Here is a 19,633-nt window from a genome sequence, read left to right as displayed (position 1 = left end):
TTTTAATTATCTGTATATTATTTTCTAAAAAAAACCAAACATCTTTTTAAAATACATCATACTATTTTAACTTTTGACCTACACAAGTTTTCAATTTGAAAAAGAAAAAGAAAAAAATCATCCAAATAAATTCGATTTTATTAGAGAGTAAAGAGAAACCCCACCCCCCACCACCACTAGCTAGAGAAGCAGAAAGTGATTGAAGGAAATAAAGGAAGGCACGCGTTGCTCTGACCTTAATATATATATCTGGGAACTATATGAGGAAATAACTGTAATCAACTTTATTAAAATTACCATTCTCAGAAACACAATCATAATTACTTCTTTTCAAAAGACAGAAGTTTACGAAAAGATTTTTTTTTCTTTTATTTTAAATTAAAGTTGATGTGTCTGTGAAAGAGTAACCAATCAAAATGAAAATATGAAAGCTAGTATAAAATGGTTGTACCGTGTCCCTTTTTTTTTCTGGCCAATCTCTACGCACGACACGAGGAGCACTGTAAAAACCACAATTTTTAAAGTTATTTTTGCTGTTGTTACGTACTTTTCCAACTGTATAATTTTGAATTCCCCTTGCAAAAAATCGTATATGAGGCTAAAACATACTACTATTTATTTATCCCTTATTCTGTATGTTAAAGTTCATATGTATGTAAGTGTAACGTTACACTAATAGTTACATGAATGTAATGTTGAATGCAAATCTTTACTAATCCATCTAAATGCTGATCATATTATTATTCATCTCAAAAAGAGGATATATAAGTTTTTTTTGCTACCATAGTCCTCTGCAACCCCAAGAAAACAGCCGTCAATCTTAATTTCATTAATTCATGTGCAGTTTCTGTATCTCATTCTCATCTTAAATTTCAATTCTTTTAGACTAATCATGTGGTAACTTTTGAACACAAAATTTACATTGATGAAGCAAAAACAACTGAATTAACAAAAAAAACAACGACTGGGGTTTAATTAAATACTAGTAGTATATGAAACTGGTGAGAAAAAGGGTCGTCAAACAAAAAGTAGATGCAGTCAAAATGCAGTTCCTACAATAAATTGGGCATGCGTGTTTCTCTGTTTTGTCGTTTTCTATTTTATTTTTCTCACGAGTGTTTTTTTTTTTCATTTGTTTGTATTTTTTTTTTAACTCTTTACCTCTTTGAGATCGTCAACGCTTTTGTCCTTTGGAGGAAAAAAAGAATAGTTTTCACAGAAATGTGAAAAATGAAAACAACTATTCGATACTATTATTGAAATAAGCGCTCGTTTAGGAGGATTTTGAACTTTTCTACTTCTGTAATATATATGGACATCAAAGTATAAAAACCCCTTGACTCATCCAAAATTTGAATAAGAGACCATTGTTGAGTTTAAAATTTTTTTAAATGACTTAGAGAATAAAAAAGCTTGTGGGCATGGAAATAATGTTCCTAAATATTTATTATTTGGAGTGATGATTTAGCAAAACAAATGTTCATCTTAAATTAAAAAAAAAAAATCTTGTAAGTGTGTATATTACAAAATAAATAAGTTTATTGTAGTATTAGATATTATGAAATTGCTCTTAACACATGTGCATTAGTAAAGAACATCTAATTAACATGAAACATATTACGTACTGTATTCAGAAAGAGCAATATTTACAGTCAAGGGGACCAATTCGTTTAAAGAAATATTATTATTTTTGTTTCCCTTTGGAAATAACATTGAGGTTCCCCTACGAATTTTAAAATTATTTTTTATTTTGTTGGTGTGCTCTTTATTTAATCACACATTACAAAACAAAACAAAAAAGACTAACCAAAAAAAAATTAATACTATACAATTATTTTTGTTTCTTCCTCTTCTACCTACAACTATTTATTTACTTAGCCCCTTGCCTCGATCTTTTAAAACCATCCACATTTTTGAATCACCACCATCAACATCGCTCTCTCTCTCTTCTCCTTCTCTCTATCTGAGTCCAGAAACTTTCACTTTAATTACAAAATTTAAAACTTTTGAATAAACTCACGAGAAAGTTCTGTGTTCTTTTTTTGGTGTTCTTACTCTGTTTCTTGTTGTTGGTAATTTTGATACAATGGCGTCTCAGAGACATTTAAAAGATCTTCTTGAAGAAGATCAAGAGCCGTTTCAGCTTCAGAGTTACATCTCAGACCGGCGTTGCCAAATCAATCGTCCGGTAACGCATTTACAGGTCAAGAAACGCAGACCTATCTCTCAAAACGCTGGTGGACTTCCCTCGCGTTTCTGCCGCAACGCTTGTTTCTTCTCTCTACGCGATTCTCCCGACCCGAAGAAGTCACCACTCTTTGAATTCAAGTCGCCGAACCGTAGCCAAAACGCGATCTTCGTCAACATACCGGCGAGAACCGCGTCGATACTACTAGAAGCTGCGGTTAGGATACAGAAACAGAGCTCGGAAGGGTCTAAAACAAGAACGCGAAACGCAGGAAACGCGTTCGGGATATTTGGTTCTGTTTTAAAGAAGCTAACGCACAGAAAGAAACGCGAAATCAACAACGGTGGACGCGTTTCTTCTTCGGTGAAGGATATGTTGAGATGGGAATCTCCGGTTGTTCGTAAAATAGTCACAAGAAAATCCAAACGCAAAGAAGAAGAAGAAAACGTTTCGTCAAAAACGCATAAAACCGCGTCTGAGACGCAGTTCTCGCGGAGGTCAAGTAGTAGTGGCGTTTGGTCAGAGAGTGTTACAAACGGAGAGAGATCTTGGGACGTTGATTTCGAAACGTCGGTAAGCTCAAGCAGCAGATCCAACGGTTCAGATGAGTTTGCGATGATGATGAACGGTCAAGATTATACTGAAGATAAACGTCATTGTGAAAGCCCGTTTCATTTTGTTCTCCAAACAATGCCTTCAAACGGCGGTTTCAGAACGCCAAATTTCACATCACCTGCGGCTTCTCCACGCCACGATTGTCTTGAGGTTTGTCTCTTTCTTCAATTAAATTATTTAATAATGATTACATTTTTTTTTGGTAAGAGTTTGTTTAGTAATGATTACATTATTATTCGTTAGTTAGAAATCGAAAAAAAAAGAAAAGTCTGTAGAAATAATTGATGAACATAATAATAACTCGATGGGTTTTAAAGATTTGAAAATACAAAATATGTTCTCAAAAATGGTAATTAATGACTTTTTAGCTTGTTTGAATTAGCTGCAAAGTAAAGAAAGTTTAAAAGTAATGACAAAAATACCCCGCGAACTCATCGTTTGGTAGTTTTCGAAGATGCAAAAACAGTTGAAGACAAATGTATATTTCGTCTTTTCGAAAATTAACTCAGCCTTTTGTGTTGTTGAAAACAAAGTTGATCTCTTGTCTCTGACATGCAAATCTCTCTTTCTTGTCTTTGTGTTTTTTTTGGTTTTTGTCTATCAAAAAAATTATTTAGCAATAGAGTCAAAAGAATTTGTCTTTGTGTTGTGTGTTTTCCATCAGTCAAAAACAATCAGTAGAATTAAGCATATAATCTGAAGTTATCTAAAAGTACTTAATTTTGTATTAAACAGATGAAAAAAGAGAGTTATGAAGTAGAGAAGCTAAAGAAACTAGAAATGGAAGAAGAAGAGGAAGATAAAGAACAGTGCAGCCCAGTATCAGTTTTGGACCCTCCATTTCAGGACGATGACGAAGACATTCACATGGATGACAATAACATCCCTTCCAGCTTCAGATCTGTACAAAGTACGTTTTCGAACCACTCTTTTGTCTCAAATTTTTCAGCTTCTCATTTAATTTTCCCACCTTACCAAACTATTGGTTGATTTCTCCTTAAATGGTTATATAAAAAACTCTTCTTGTACGATTTTATGATTTCGAGGAAAAAAAAAAAAAAAGAACAGTAACGTGTTCGTGCACCAATAGTGTTTGTTATTATTGAATTGTCTGATTGTCTCAGTGACGTTTACATCACAGTGTTTTGCTAAAGTGTCTCACTGACATTTTTGGGTTTTAAAATCTTGTGACTAGTTCTATTAGATTTGGGAAAGTTCACATTTTTTGTGTGTATAGTTCCTTTTTGTTATATTGGTACATTTCCTATTCTCATAAGTATTTTGTAATTTATTTGTAGCTTAAGTTAGGGTTTTGTATGAATGAACTAATGTTTATTTTTGGATCTGGATTTACAGAAGCAAAGCATCTGCTACTACAAAAGCTTTATAGATTCGAGCAACTCGCGGGTTTGGATCCCATGGAACTCGAGAAAAGAATGTCAGAGCAAGAGACCGAGGAGGACGAGGATGAGGAGGAGGAGGAAGAAGATATGAAAAGTCTTTATTACCATTGTGAGATTATAACTCAGAGAGTTCTTAAAACATACTTTGAAGACATGAGTGAAGTTCCCGAAGGCATAGAAGCATTGATCTCGGACCTCGCAGCAGAGGAATTACAAAACGACATTGTTTTGCTTGACGATGAAGCTGTAGCCAAAAGGGTATGCGAGAGATTGAGATCTTGGAGAGATGTGGAGTCGAACACAATTGATATGATGGTCGAACATGATTTCAGAACAGAGAGTTTTGGATTATGGAAATCAAAGAACGACGCTGAAGTTGCAGAGACGGTTTTGGATATCGAGTTTGAGATTTTCGAGGATTTGGTTGAAGAATTATCACAAGACATTGGCGGTGGAGATCGATGATTCGGTATTTATATATTCGGGTAGATTCCGTCGCAAGTAATGACAAACTAACCTGCGTTGTTTAGATGGATGGTGGACTGGTGGCTGTATGTAAAAGTTTTGCTTGATGAGAGAGTATTCAGATTTTGTGTAATTTCTTATGCGTAACTGAGAATTTCATAGGATCAGTGAAATTTCTCTAAACTCTCTGAGTCGGGTTCTCTGATTCAGTGTAGTTTGTAGTTGACAATTAATTTATTTCACATTAATTTATTTACTTGTTAAGTTTTTCTTAACCTAATTGTAAGTGGGTGCAAAGCAAATCCGTTATGGGCCAAAAAATGCACTGGCCTGTTTGACCTATAAGGCCCAAGAAGCTCAAAGAGATGTATGTGTATAACTACGGATTAGGCTAAGTACGAATATCTTTTTCATATACCAAAAAGAAAAAGAAAAAAAGAAGAAGAAGACCATATATATTGATTGAGCCAAATAACCAATGATAATACTATTATTACATCCGTGACAGGAATTTCAGATCGATGTCGAAAGTAATACGTGTGGTCCAATGTTGTCAGATTAAAAACTCCAACTAATTGTCAAGCATAGAGAGATCATTCACTAGATGAACAAAAATTTATTATTATTTACAAAGAACTAATAAAACTTTGATAGAAACTTACAATATGAGAACATGAATTGATTTAGTATTATTTTTTACATGATTCATGATTAGCACTAATTCGGTGATATATATTTGCCTGGAACCAGGCATTAGAGAGAAGACGTCTTTATTACTCTTTTGTAAAAAATTTAAATATAATTAATTAGTCAAAAGGTGTCTTTAATCAACTATAGTTCTCATGTTTAAAATACTACATAATCTTTATGAAAAAGACATCTCCACTATTATTTTCCTCTTTCGTCGTTGACACCTCGGTTAACGTTTCCCTTTTTCCTGAATAAAAAGTTCATACGAATCGAGTTCACTCCGAGTTTCCACTTCAAAGACAAAAAAACAAGAAAAAGCATAATTCTTTTCTAAAATTTTTGTCTTACAATGATTTTTTTTTCTTTAAATTTATAAATAAATCATATTGCGTTAAGTTGCCATCTTATTACAAAAGAAAAAAAAAGAGTCACGATTAATATTAGCTACTTATTTGTTAGATTTGAGAACACACACACACACAAAAAAAAACGGCCATGTAGCATAGGTTTATGCTTGTACTGCTCAAGCGTTGCTATGTTGTTGTAATTATAAGTTAACTAACAAATAATTGGATAATTTTATAATATTTAGTGATGAAGATATTTGGTTTATTAATAATTTAATATAAGAGATTACCCGTGAATATGGGTCACGGTCTATCATTCCCTAACGGTCCCCCGCCACCACAGCAAAAATCAAAATATATTTCATCTCTAATAATTAATCGACCAACCTTTGAATTAATTCCATAAGCTAGCTTATTCCCACGATATATATAATCAGTCGTTTTATTTTTAGTTTTTCAAATTACTATATGAGCTATGACGTGAAAAGAACATTTGAATCAATATCTTCCCAAAACTCAACCAAGTTAAATTCTTTCAGAAAATTTGATCTTACTATATCAGTCTCAGACAAAAACCTAGCTTCTTCCATTTTTTTCACATCATCCAAATTAAACGACACTTTGCCTATTATTCAAAGTGTTATATTTCTTGCAATTTATTGTGGAAAGTCTCTTGCATTTAGTGTTAGTTTGTTTCTTGATTACTTTCTTGTAAAGCGAAGCTATATATAGGGAACCACTTCATCTCTTTGTGTTACTTCTTTTACTATTTGGTGACAAAAAAATGGTAAAGTTCAGACATCAATCAAAATCGGGATATCATTAATCATCTATGCATTTTGAATTCTCCATTTGATTTATCGAACAAATATTCATATACAAAATTATTTTAAAATAACTATGCTTTATAAGAATTAGATAGTGTATGTTCTATGAACAAATCTTGAGAAGATCTATAAAAGGAAAACAAAATTCAAAAAGGCAATGAAAAAGAAGGGTATGCTTTAATTTGCACAAATATTATTACATACTGTTAAACTAAAATTCAAAAAAAATTAGATAGCTTTCTCCTTTTTTTATTATTTCAACGTTTTACCTTTTGACATCGGCACTACCCCTTTCAACCAGATTCACTTTTCTAGTCGTATAGAACTTCTTTACCTAATTCTCAAGGTCGATGTTAATGGCAGACCCTATTTGATCTTATTGTTTATACATAATAATTATATAAAAAAAAAAACTTATTTTGATGACAAAATTTCAAGTACTCAAGATTACAAGTTAAATCTAATGGATGTACGACGGATGGTAGGAATTTCACAATTACATTTTATAGGTAAACCATTTTCGAATACACTATTATAAGTGGGTTTTGGACTAGTGTGAGTAAGTACCACGGAAATTAAATGAAACGATTGGACCTATAAATCAGCATATGTAAGTACAATTCAAATTGGAGATTATATACTCAATGAGTGTGAAAGTATGTAATATCACTCAACTTGTGATACCAAATTGTGTATATAATCTATACTTTCAGGGTTCCCAAATGCATGCATCCGTCGTTTCAAACCTTCCAACAACATGGGCCTTCGCACTACAAAACCTTTCTTTTTACCTTTCCTCCTTGATTTTATTTTCTTGAAAATCATTCTGATAAGAAAAGCCAGAACGAAATATTAAGGAAAAAAGGCTAAAATATCAAAATCCAGCTGGTTGGTGTGACCCCGCATTCTTATCGACATCCATCAATGTACCCCTGTTATCAAACATCGATTATAAGCCTCCAATTTGTATGTATCTTTCCAAAATTTGTAGTATTCCATTCGATTATACGCGTATACAACACATGATTCAGATTTAAGTTGTAATGTGTTATAACACTTTGCAATGACATATAAACCATGAAAATTGTCTAATACCGGACGCCTCTGTAACGTGTTATTTTGATTTTTAATAGTAACATATAAAATAATATTTGGGGAATGGTTGTCATAATCGCGCCATGATTTACGACGTGTGCATCGAAAGAATTAAGAGATTAGGCCATTCGATTGCTGCAAGCTGCAACACCTGATATGCGTATTTTATCGTGTAATTGATTCCAACGCACACATATACTGAGGTTAGTTTGAAAATAAGAAAAAGATATTAATAATTTTCCGAATTAATGATAACTAAAACCTATCTGAATGTAACAAGGAAATTGGTCTTCTACTTTATGCAACAGCTTTTCGTTGCAGCTATCTCTTCATGTAACTCTCTTTTTTTGTTTTTTTGACATTCTCAATTTTAGCTATCCCTTGATATAGTTTTTGAAATGATATTTAAATTATTAAAAATAAATAAAAATTATTACCTCTTCGTATACATAAAGTGTTCTTATTCTACTAGCAACCAATCCTGATTAAATAAATATAGAAACTGTTAGAGAGCAGTAATGGTGGAAATTGAAAAACACTGTGTCTGTACATATGAACACACGTATATAGATATGTGTACATTGCATGGATCGAACGTCTACCTACGTGAAAAGCAAGTCATCAGGTCTGACCACTCTGAGTTTCAGACACTCTCATTAATATTTTTCCTCTTTAATTATATATTTTCAATGTTTTTAAAAAAAAGATTTTAAGAATTACTTTTCTTCTCTTTGGTTTTCTTTAATATATTTTGTCGGGATTAAGACAAAAGACTGAGTGAGCAAGACTGAGATTCTTCTGTTCAGCATGTTTCCCTTATTAAGGACTCTCTTCTTCTCTTACAGTTACTATACACTGTCCATGATTTCATCACTCTCTACGTACTCTGCTTTTACTTCCATATTTTTTTTTGTATTTCTGTAATATTAAGAATTGATTGCGCATCTCTCTTTCCACACCTGTTAACATCTCCTTATATATATAATCTCTCTGTATTACAATAGATGATGTTTTAGGATTTTCAAAATGTTTTTAATGTTTAGCTATAAATGTATTCTTTATTTATAATAACATATTTTATAATTATTAACCAATAGTAATTCATCAAACTTTTAAATTTTCATTTATTGCTTGAAATTTACAATTTCTTAGCATTAATTGTTTAAAGTATACATAAAATCAATCTTTATGATACAAAAAAAAATCATAGAAAAACATGTTTTATGATAGGGAGGAAGTATATATATCTCTAGGCAGTTCGAAAATAAAATGTGACTGTACATATATGTTGCTTTTGTTTGTCCTTTCAAAGAAATAATTACATCTTCACTTTAGGAGTATATCTTTTAAAATAAATCCGAATGATCATTACGTGTTTGTCGGCATCTAGCTACCTCATGTCAAATATTAATTAAGTAACATTAGCGACTGATTGTTTGGAAATAAAACCTCTCTATATTCATGATATTTTGCACCGTGGTCCACAACTTTTGTGAGAAGAATGTCTTTCAGTTTATAAAATTTTAAAGTTTTAAACGATATGATTGCTGAGGAATATAATATATTGATTCATACACAACTATGGAAAGATAGATATTGTTAACAAATTAAAGAGATAGATCTTCAATGATAGAACAAAAATATATTATAAAAAACAGATCATGGTTGAGGCAACTTTCCCTTTTTTCAATAAAAACCAAAGGTTGCTTTAAAGAAAATCATGACATTTTCATATAAAGAAAGAACCATAGAATATGATAAAATCCCGATGGCTAATGTTGTAATCGGAGAAATAACTAATCAGTATACTAAGTGAAATTAAGTTGATGGTATTGGTACGTAACTCATATATCGGATAGGCATTAATTAATAGAAACTCTATGTTCAATAATTTTTTAAGCTAAAAATTGTACCCTCACAGAAATTCTAACATTTTATTTGTAATAAAGTACGACTTTTAAAATCAATGTAGGAATACTATGGTGGTGTACGAATGAATAAAGGCCCTACCGCATACTGTTATTATTGTAATCTAATTTGAAAAATTATGGCATGCATGTGTCCATAACATCGACCCATCTTAGTAGAGTTCAGATTTAGTCTCACTTTCGCGCAAAAGCATGCTACTTTGTCTCTAGACGATGTGGAAATTATAGGCCACTTCTTGAGCTATCAATATATATATATAATATATATAGGTCAATGCGGTGTAAATATACCAATTTTAAGTATATTTTTAGGGTTGAAAGCATTCATATTAACTATTTCATTTTAGTTGTTATAATACATTGTCATTGTTTCTACAGAGACAGAATGGATACATCATCTGCTTTCGAATTTTTGAAGGGGAAAAGAGGATCATTCAAACCCATGTGTGATTATGAGAAAGAGAAGTTCGCGTAAGTCAGATTATACTCGCGTATCAAACTCATAATATGAATCGGATGACGCAATGCAGTTTGTACGTAACTGGATTTTCTTACGAATTCAAAAATAAATTATACTATTAGAATTATAAGAAAGAAAAAAAAAATTCCGAAGTTTCACCATAATTTATACAACAGTAATTAGGTTTTTGGTCAAATAACAATAATCAGTTAGCCCTTTTTCAAAAATAAAAATAAAAAAGAAGAACAATAATTAGTTTCGTATTAGCCAAATGTGAATTATTATTTCAATCATTTAGGACATAATTGCAAAAAATATGTTTACCACACTTACAAACTTAATTAAGAATGTTTGAAAATATATCTACATAATTGTGTCAGTGTCACAATTTTAACTTCAATTCGGTTTAAATGTAATATATATCATTAATTATGTTGTGTGTTGTTGGAAAATAAAATTTGCGTACGTAGAAATATATATCAAGATAGCAATCTTCTCTTTAATTCGCTGTGCTATGTTTGTATACTATTATCCAATTGTGAGAAACTTTTGCAGTATCAAAATAATTATAGATATGAATGATTTCTAATTCTTTAAATTAGATTCCTTTAAATCAAGAAAAAAAAAGAGAGACACGAAAAAGAAGAAGATAAGGTGTCAATTAATTTGGCGGTGTTGAAACAATAAATAGGTAGGTAGGTGACAAATGCAAACCCTAGTTACTTGTCTATTTGTCCCCAGGCCATCGATGAAGCAACTATTTTCTTGAGATTCTTTCTATCGAATGAAACTGAGAAGAGCAGAGGAGTATTTTTTTTTTTTTTTTTGGACAAACAATGATTCTATTCATTCAAACAGAAGCATTATAAAGGAGGGGATAAAGTATCCCAGAGTTAAGACAAATACAAATACAAATAAAAGTTTTCCCCAAAGCCATAAAGATAAACAAGAGTAAGGTAGAGATCAAGCGAGACTCCATGAGGGCTATAAAACTAGTGCTAAAGAGCACTTGGAGACATGTGGGATCATGGTTGCAGGATCGGACATCTTCGAGGGTCTCGAGAGATGACAGGAAGGTCACGGTCAAAAGACACAGTACCGTAGGTAGAAGAGTCAGTGCCAAGGAACACACTGAAGTGATATACACNTTACTTGTCTATTTGTCCCCAGGCCATCGATGAAGCAACTATTTTCTTGAGATTCTTTCTATCGAATGAAACTGAGAAGAGCAGAGGAGTATTTTTTTTTTTTTTTTTGGACAAACAATGATTCTATTCATTCAAACAGAAGCATTATAAAGGAGGGGATAAAGTATCCCAGAGTTAAGACAAATACAAATACAAATAAAAGTTTTCCCCAAAGCCATAAAGATAAACAAGAGTAAGGTAGAGATCAAGCGAGACTCCATGAGGGCTATAAAACTAGTGCTAAAGAGCACTTGGAGACATGTGGGATCATGGTTGCAGGATCGGACATCTTCGAGGGTCTCGAGAGATGACAGGAAGGTCACGGTCAAAAGACACAGTACCGTAGGTAGAAGAGTCAGTGCCAAGGAACACACTGAAGTGATATACACTAGCAGGATCATAACCATGGCAGTGATTTGGGGGCCGATAGCCCGTATGGTGATGGAGGTGATGGTGGTTGGTTGCTTAACAAGGTAAAGCCTGAAGTAAGTCGCTAGAATCATCGAGGGGTGGTTATTGGTAGAGAGAATTCGACCATAACCACAACCTCGATAACTTGAATTCAGAACTAGCATGCCATGAAACTTCACAACCTTTGAAGCATTAGAGTTCAAGATAGAAACTATCTTCAGGATTTGCAAGAAATAAGTGTAAAACCGTAACATAACAGGTAGGTCCTCTCTGCCATGGAGATGGTGATCAAGAATTCTACACAAAGTTAGTAGTCGGTAAAACACTGGTGAATAAAGAGCAGACCTGGGCTTCGGAGGAGAGGTTGGTTGCAAGACATTGGGTGTTAGAGAGTTCATCAATGAAGCTAAACGCAGGTGCAAAGAAGTGATGTAATATCGTGCTAGAACAGGTGGGTCCTCTCTGCCATGGAAATGGTGATCAAGGGTTCCACACAAAGTTTGCAATCGACACAACACAAGGACATAAATAAACGGCCTGAGCTTCAGAGGAGGGTATGATTGCTGGGAAATAGGAGAGACATGATAACTCCAGATTTGGGGGCCAATAGACAATGTCATAAGTTGAGCAGTAGCCATAGTTCTAACATACCCCTTGTAAATCTAAGACAGACTAGCTACACGGATTCTTTGATGCAGTCTTCGAACACCGAGGATATCCAAGCAAACTAGTAACAATCTATAGGAGAACAGAGGGTTAGAATGAGAGAACCTGGACATTTGGAGGTTTTGCAAGACCATTTGGGAAGCCAACAAGCCGAGTTTGGGTCCAAAACTCATCCGCAGAAATCCAGTGGATAATGAGGATGGCCAGGGGAGTTGGTTTGTGCAGCGGCTAACCGGAGAGGAGAAGAAGTTTTGCTTCTCTGGTGGGTATGGCCATGAGTCTGCGAAGCTCTCAGGGTGACATGTCTCTATAGCGAGAGTCCAATAGCGGAGGCAAGTCGCATAGCTGAAAGATTCCCCGCCAGTCAACGATCCCGACGTCCCCTGGGGAGGTTCAGTTAATGTTGCGGCACAAGGTTCTTCAGAAGCGGAGCACAATCCGGTTCGAGAGAATTGGGGGTGCAAGGACTTTGAAGACGTCGACGGTAGGGTTGGGCGAGGGTAAAGGAGGATGGGGTTCGCCGGACTCTACTTCCTTCGGTATGAAAGCGAGGGCAAGCCTTCTTCGTCTGGATCTGGGTTAAAGGTCGAGGACTGGTAACGACTCAAAAGGGGAAAATAAAAGGGGAAAATAGAGCTACCAAAGGAAACTAAGGAAACCATGAAACAGCAGAGCATCGAAATGGGTGAGAGGACCCGACGTCGGCGAATAAAACGAAGCACAATCGAATATTAGTGTCCGAGAGAGAAAATATTAGAGCGAACTCGAGCAGAGGAGTATTAGATAAACAAAGCACAATCGAATAAAACGACGCCGTTGGGACGTGTCTGCTAAGGGACTGTTGAAGTCTCCCGAAGTCAATAAAAGGCAAAACTTTTTAGGGTCCTCTATAATAGACGATTACGAATGTGACACGTGTCTTCAGCTCGTCATTTTAATATGATAAAATATTATTCTTTTTCCTATTCTATTTTTTCTCATAATCTTGTTTCTTTCTTCATTAGTCCACTAATTCTTTTTAATAAAACGTTCTCTGATTCACTGGGTTACCGTGGAATTTAGTTGATAGGATAGTTAAAATATGTATCTTCATATTGTCATGACTCATGAGATTGCAAATTAAATCGGATTTTCACTATTATTGTTTTTATTCAATTTCAATCAGATAACATTTTTTATTAATAGTTGAGTGATAGATATATACTTTATTATTTTATTTTTTAAAAAAGACTTTGATGACTACTATTAAGTATTAACCATATTGAGAATTATGAAGCATTACTCAATCACATTTTATGTATGCATTCACAATCAAATTAATGTTTTATCATGAACGTAATAACGTCATTCCTCCATCTCGCTAACTCCCCAACATCTATTCATGAAATTGGACAGGATCATTGAGAACATAACGGCCAAATCCGACCGCCAATCGTTAGAAGATTTTATGCACATTTGGCTATTAGTTTGATTTTTGAAGTTGATGTTGGATTTTAGATATATATTTGATTGTACAAAAAAACACTCATTGTTCTTATGAGAAACTCTTTTATCTCGGTTTAAATTTAGGGTTTGGGTTATAGTTACAATAGCTCTTAAATATGAATCTGGATTTGAATTTTTGATTTTATAAGGAATGAAGTTTCGAAAATGGAATTATTGATCAAAAGGGATTAAAACTTAGTGAACATTAGGATTGAAGCAATAAAAGTGTCAAAAGGACAATAAAGCCAAATGGTTAGGGATTAGACAGGTTGAAATGTTGGGGAGCATAAAAGCCAATAATTTGGTAATTTTCGGAGGACCCCCCTCTTATTGCGGCCACTTAATTCTATTAAAATTTTCTCATAAATTCACACACATGCCTCTGGAATTTTTATCTTTAAAAGTTATGTATGCCAGAAGAAACTTTTTAAAGAATACGAAGCTTTAAAAGCTGAAACGCAGATTTGAAAAGTAAAACAAAAGGTACATGAATTGGTTAACATGACAACGAAATCGTCATAAATCTAAAATTGTAAAAAATAATCATTTTTTAAGGTATACTAATTTATAGTTCAAAACTTACATGTTATGTCTGCGTGCCATACCATACTACAAATTTATCCCGTTGTATAATCAGTTAATCACACTAATGGGAGACATTTATTAGGTTTACAAAAATGAATATCTACGTAATCAATCACACTGTTAGTTTTAAATAAAATCCTAGAAAAAGGTTGTACAATTATGAAGTCACATGTGCAAACTGCAGTGCAATTATCCTTCATAACAAATCCAAATAATGAAATTTCATAGTAAAAATTATACAGAGAACAAAAGACAAGTATCTTCTGATAATTGGTTAAACCCTACAAATCTTATTAGATATTGAACGTAAACCTCAAAATCCAAATAGAAGGACCTCGATCTATTATTGTCTCTAAGTGAGACAAAACCTTACATTGATATATATATGAATAATGCACACATGTATTCAAATAATTTGATAGAGATGATGAATACTGAGCGAGACACATGTTACAAAACACACATACATACAAAATCTCATACAAAAAGATCTGTATATCTAATCTAATATACATCTCTCTCTCTCTCTCTCTCTCTCTCTCTCTCTCTCTCTCTCTCTCTCTCTCTCTCTCTCTCTCTCTCTCTCTCTCTCTCTCTCTCTCTCTCTCTCTCTCTCTCTCTCTCTCTCTCTCTCTNGGTTATTAAGTCATGGGACCATATCGTCTCTGTAGCTTACATTCGACCCTTTTCGTGGACTACACGATCTGTCTCTCTCTCTCACTCTCTCTCTTTCTCTAAAAATAAAAGCTTCAATCTTTTCACTTTCTTTTTTTTTGTTTGGAATTAAAAGGTTATAAACCTTTACCCTTTTTTTTTTTTTTCTCTCCCTTCACTATCGATTGCTGAAATATAAATCTGAAAGAATGGATCAAGATCAGCATCCTCAGTACGGTATACCGGAGCTCCGGCAGCTCATGAAAGGCGGAGGCAGGACGACGACGACATCACCGTCTACTTCTTCTCATTTTCCCTCTGATTTCTTCGGCTTCAACCTCGCTCCGGCGCTGCCGCAACAACCGCACCGTCTTCACCAGTTCACTACCGATCAAGAGATGGGTTTCTTGCCACGTGGCATACATGGACTGGGTGGTGGAGGTTCCTCGACGGCTGGAAACAACAGTAACTTGAACGCGAGTACTAGTGGTGGTGGTGGTGGTGGAGTTGGGTTTAGTGGGTTTCTAGACGGTGGGGGTTTCGGCGGCGGAGTAGGAGGAGACGGCGGAGGAACTGGAAGGTGGCCAAGACAAGAAACCCTAACTCTGTTGGAGATTAGATCTCGTCTTGATCATAAATTCAAAGAAGCTAATCAAAAAGGACCTCTCTGGGATGAAGTTTCTAGGTTTGCTTCACTTATCTTTTCTCGATTTTACCCTAATTTCTCTCTCTCTCTCTCCTCATTCTTCGTCTTTATTTTTTATTTTATTTTTTGGTAACTTTTCTTAAACAAACTTTAATATAATTATGCATACATATTTCTCAAAAAATCCCTCCTAGTTTTTGTTTTTTCAAGATCATGTCTCCTAGTTTAACAGTTGATCAATTACAAGAATTTAATTTTCAATTGAGGAAATTAATAACATTTGCTACTTATGAACACTAAACAGTTTCAATCTTCTTTATATATTAAAAAAAAAAGTTTCAAACGTTGAGTATATATTTTGTGTTGTTGTTGTGGGTTTTCTTTCGGATTTGAAAAGATTTGACCTTTCATACGCTTTCTTGTTAAATATTAAGACCTTTCAAGTGAAAATCCCGAAGACAAATTTAATCTTTTAAAAAAAAAAAATTATTCTTGCATTAATAACAAGAAAGAATGTGACCTCAACACTTCCCTTGGGTTCCTCAATTTCAACTTACTTTTCAGCAAATCAATATATATCTATATATACGTATATACATTCCCACGTATATTACACAGACACACATATTGATGTGTAACTATAGAGTGGTCAGTTTCAAACAATTTATTTAGGAGTTGTTTTGTTTTGGTCAAGAGAATGACCAGACCTTGGCAGTTTCAGTTAAGACACTATCAGGTGCTTTAAAAACCCAAAAGGGTAAAACATAAACAAGAGTAAAACAAAAAAGATTTATTATCTTCTTTGACTTTGATTTTAGATTTCTTCTTTTTTTTACTGATAACTTCTGATTCATCTTTCTTAGCTTCTGAAGATATGTACCCTCCTCTTTTGTGTAACTGAACATAGAAACATGTTCTTGTGGTAAACTATTAGTTCACTAGTCTTGGTCCGAAAGTTAACAAGTGTATGTTAAAATAAGACAAACTTTATGTGTCACTATCTAATCTAATATATGCATGAAAATGAATTTATGCATATGATTCTTGCTAGTTTCAAGATTAGGGCACTGCTCCGAATTCAGTCAAACATGAGCTCATTCTTTTTCTCATTCGTATTTTTAATATATAAATAGGATCATGTCCGAGGAACATGGATACCAAAGGAGTGGAAAGAAGTGCAGAGAGAAGTTTGAGAATCTTTACAAATACTATAGGAAGACTAAAGAAGGCAAAGCCGGAAGACAAGACGGAAAACATTACAGATTTTTCCGGCAGCTTGAAGCACTCTACGGCGATTCCAACAACTTGGTTTCTTGTCCCAATCATAACACGCAGTTCATGAGCAGCGCAATTCATGGTTTCCACACTCAAAACCCTATGAACGTTACTACAACAACGTCGAACATTCATAACGTCGATAGTGTTCATGGTTTTCATCAAAGCCTTAGTCTTTCTAACAACTACAACTCCTCCGAGCTGGAGCTGATGACTTCTTCGTCGGAAGGGAATGATTCTAGTAGTAGAAGGAAAACGAGGAGTTGGAAAGGGAAGATCAAGGAGTTCATTGATGCGAACATGAAAAGGCTGNATTTAGGAGTTGTTTTGTTTTGGTCAAGAGAATGACCAGACCTTGGCAGTTTCAGTTAAGACACTATCAGGTGCTTTAAAAACCCAAAAGGGTAAAACATAAACAAGAGTAAAACAAAAAAGATTTATTATCTTCTTTGACTTTGATTTTAGATTTCTTCTTTTTTTTACTGATAACTTCTGATTCATCTTTCTTAGCTTCTGAAGATATGTACCCTCCTCTTTTGTGTAACTGAACATAGAAACATGTTCTTGTGGTAAACTATTAGTTCACTAGTCTTGGTCCGAAAGTTAACAAGTGTATGTTAAAATAAGACAAACTTTATGTGTCACTATCTAATCTAATATATGCATGAAAATGAATTTATGCATATGATTCTTGCTAGTTTCAAGATTAGGGCACTGCTCCGAATTCAGTCAAACATGAGCTCATTCTTTTTCTCATTCGTATTTTTAATATATAAATAGGATCATGTCCGAGGAACATGGATACCAAAGGAGTGGAAAGAAGTGCAGAGAGAAGTTTGAGAATCTTTACAAATACTATAGGAAGACTAAAGAAGGGAAAGCCGGAAGACAAGACGGAAAACATTACAGATTTTTCCGGCAGCTTGAAGCGCTCTACGGCGATTCCAACAACTTGGTTTCTTGTCCCAATCATAACACGCAGTTCATGAGCAGTGCTATTCATGGTTTCCACACTCAAAACCCTCTGAACGTTACTACAACAACGTCGAACATTCACAACGTTGATAGTGTTCATGGCTTTCATCAAAGCCTTAGTCTTTCTAACAACTACAACTCCTCTGAGCTGGAGCTTATGACTTCTTCGTCGGAAGGTAATGATTCTAGTAGTAGAAGGAAAACGAGGAATTGGAAAGGGAAGATCAAGGAGTTCATTGATGCGAACATGAAAAGGCTGATAGAGAGGCAAGATGTTTGGCTTGAAAAGTTGACAAAGGTTATTGAAGATAAAGAGGAACAACGGATGATGAAAGAAGAGGAATGGAGGAAGACTGAAGCTGCACGGATTGATAAAGAGCATTTGTTTTGGGCTAAAGAGAGGGCGCGAATGGAAGCTAGGGATGTAGCAGTGATTGAGGCGTTGCAATACTTGACAGGAAAGCCATTGATAAAGCCGCTATGTTCGTCTCCGGAAGAGAGGATTAATGGTAATAATGAGATCCGAAACAATAGTGAGAATCAGAATGAGAATGGAAGCGATCAAACAATGACTAACAATGTTACTGTTAAAGGAAGTGGTAGCTGCTGGGATGAGCAAGAGATTATAAAGCTTATGGAGATTAGAACGAGCATGGACTCGGCATTTCAAGAGATATTGGGAGGGTGCTCGGATGAATTTCTATGGGAAGAAATTGCAGCGAAATTAGTTCAGTTAGGGTTTGATCAGAGAAGTGCCTTATTATGCAAGGAAAAGTGGGAATGGATAAGCAATGGAATGAGAAAAGAAAAGAAGCAAATCAACAAGAAAAGGAAGGATAATTCGTCCACCTGCGGTGTATACTATCCAAGAACAGAAGAAAATCCAATGTACAACAATCAAGAAAGCGGATATAATGATAATGATCAGCATCAGATGAACGAACAAGGCAATGTAGGTTCTTCAACATCAAACGCAAACGTAACCACTGGAAATCCGAGCGGCGCAATGGCAGCTAGTACAAACTGCTTCCCGTTCTTCATGGGAGATGGAGATCAGAATTTGTGGGAAAGTTATGGTATGAGGCTCAGTAAAGGAGAGAATCAGTAAGTAATGTGTCTCAACGAAGAAGAAGGTAATCATTTGGTTAACTAATTCTTTTGAGTTAGCTATATATGAGATAAACCTTGACTTAGCTATTATATGTCACATGATGCTTAGAATTATAAATGGAATATTTGTTGGGGCTTAACGAATTTATATCAGCATGTATAAGATGAATTGTCTAAGAATTAAATCAAATTAGGCTTTAACCAACGGTTATATACTATGTTTAATTTGTATGTGTTTATTTTGTAAGACTTTTTATATCAATCTTTCTCTAAATATTAAATTCTGATCCCAATAACTATTTTGTTGACCCAGAAAAAACGAGCATCCATATGCTAATTCAAAGATCGTACTCATAAAAATCAACTTTTATAAGAGAATTTATTTTCTGCATCCGAAGGTGTAGACACGCAAAACCAGACAAGACATGTCATAGGATAACAAAAAAAAAAATCAGATCATCATGCATGTCTTCTTAAGCCACTCAACATTTAAACATAGTTCTTTTTTACCTTTAAATATGATTTTTGATGACAAAAAAAAAAGAAAGAATATTTATCATAGTTTTAATATGAACATGACATTTTCCCTCGACCCTTGAATGTAACCAAAATTTCCGGGGG

At 34.2% G+C, this 19,633-nt stretch overlaps 2 protein-coding genes across 2 annotated transcripts; both read left to right on the top strand.

The window, feature by feature from the left end:
- Positions 1,894-4,927, top strand: LOC104708755. The gene is made up of 3 exons (XM_010425377.2): positions 1,894-2,953; positions 3,539-3,713; positions 4,160-4,927. Exons 1-3 carry the CDS (start codon positions 2,087-2,089, stop codon positions 4,669-4,671), a joined length of 1,554 nt encoding a protein of 517 aa, XP_010423679.1. The 5' UTR covers positions 1,894-2,086; the 3' UTR covers positions 4,672-4,927.
- LOC104708754 (trihelix transcription factor PTL-like) lies at positions 15,106-19,217 on the top strand. Its single transcript, XM_010425376.2, has 2 exons — positions 15,106-15,691; positions 17,708-19,217. The coding sequence occupies exons 1-2, from the start codon at positions 15,216-15,218 to the stop codon at positions 19,008-19,010; spliced, it is 1,779 nt and encodes a 592-aa protein (XP_010423678.1). The 5' UTR covers positions 15,106-15,215; the 3' UTR covers positions 19,011-19,217.

The sequence above is a fragment of the Camelina sativa genome, chromosome 8 (assembly GCF_000633955.1).
Source record: "Camelina sativa cultivar DH55 chromosome 8, Cs, whole genome shotgun sequence".
In the NCBI taxonomy this organism is placed as follows: domain Eukaryota; kingdom Viridiplantae; phylum Streptophyta; class Magnoliopsida; order Brassicales; family Brassicaceae; genus Camelina; species Camelina sativa.
Note: the sequence above shows the minus strand (reverse complement) of the source record. Positions and strands in the feature narration are given on the sequence as shown.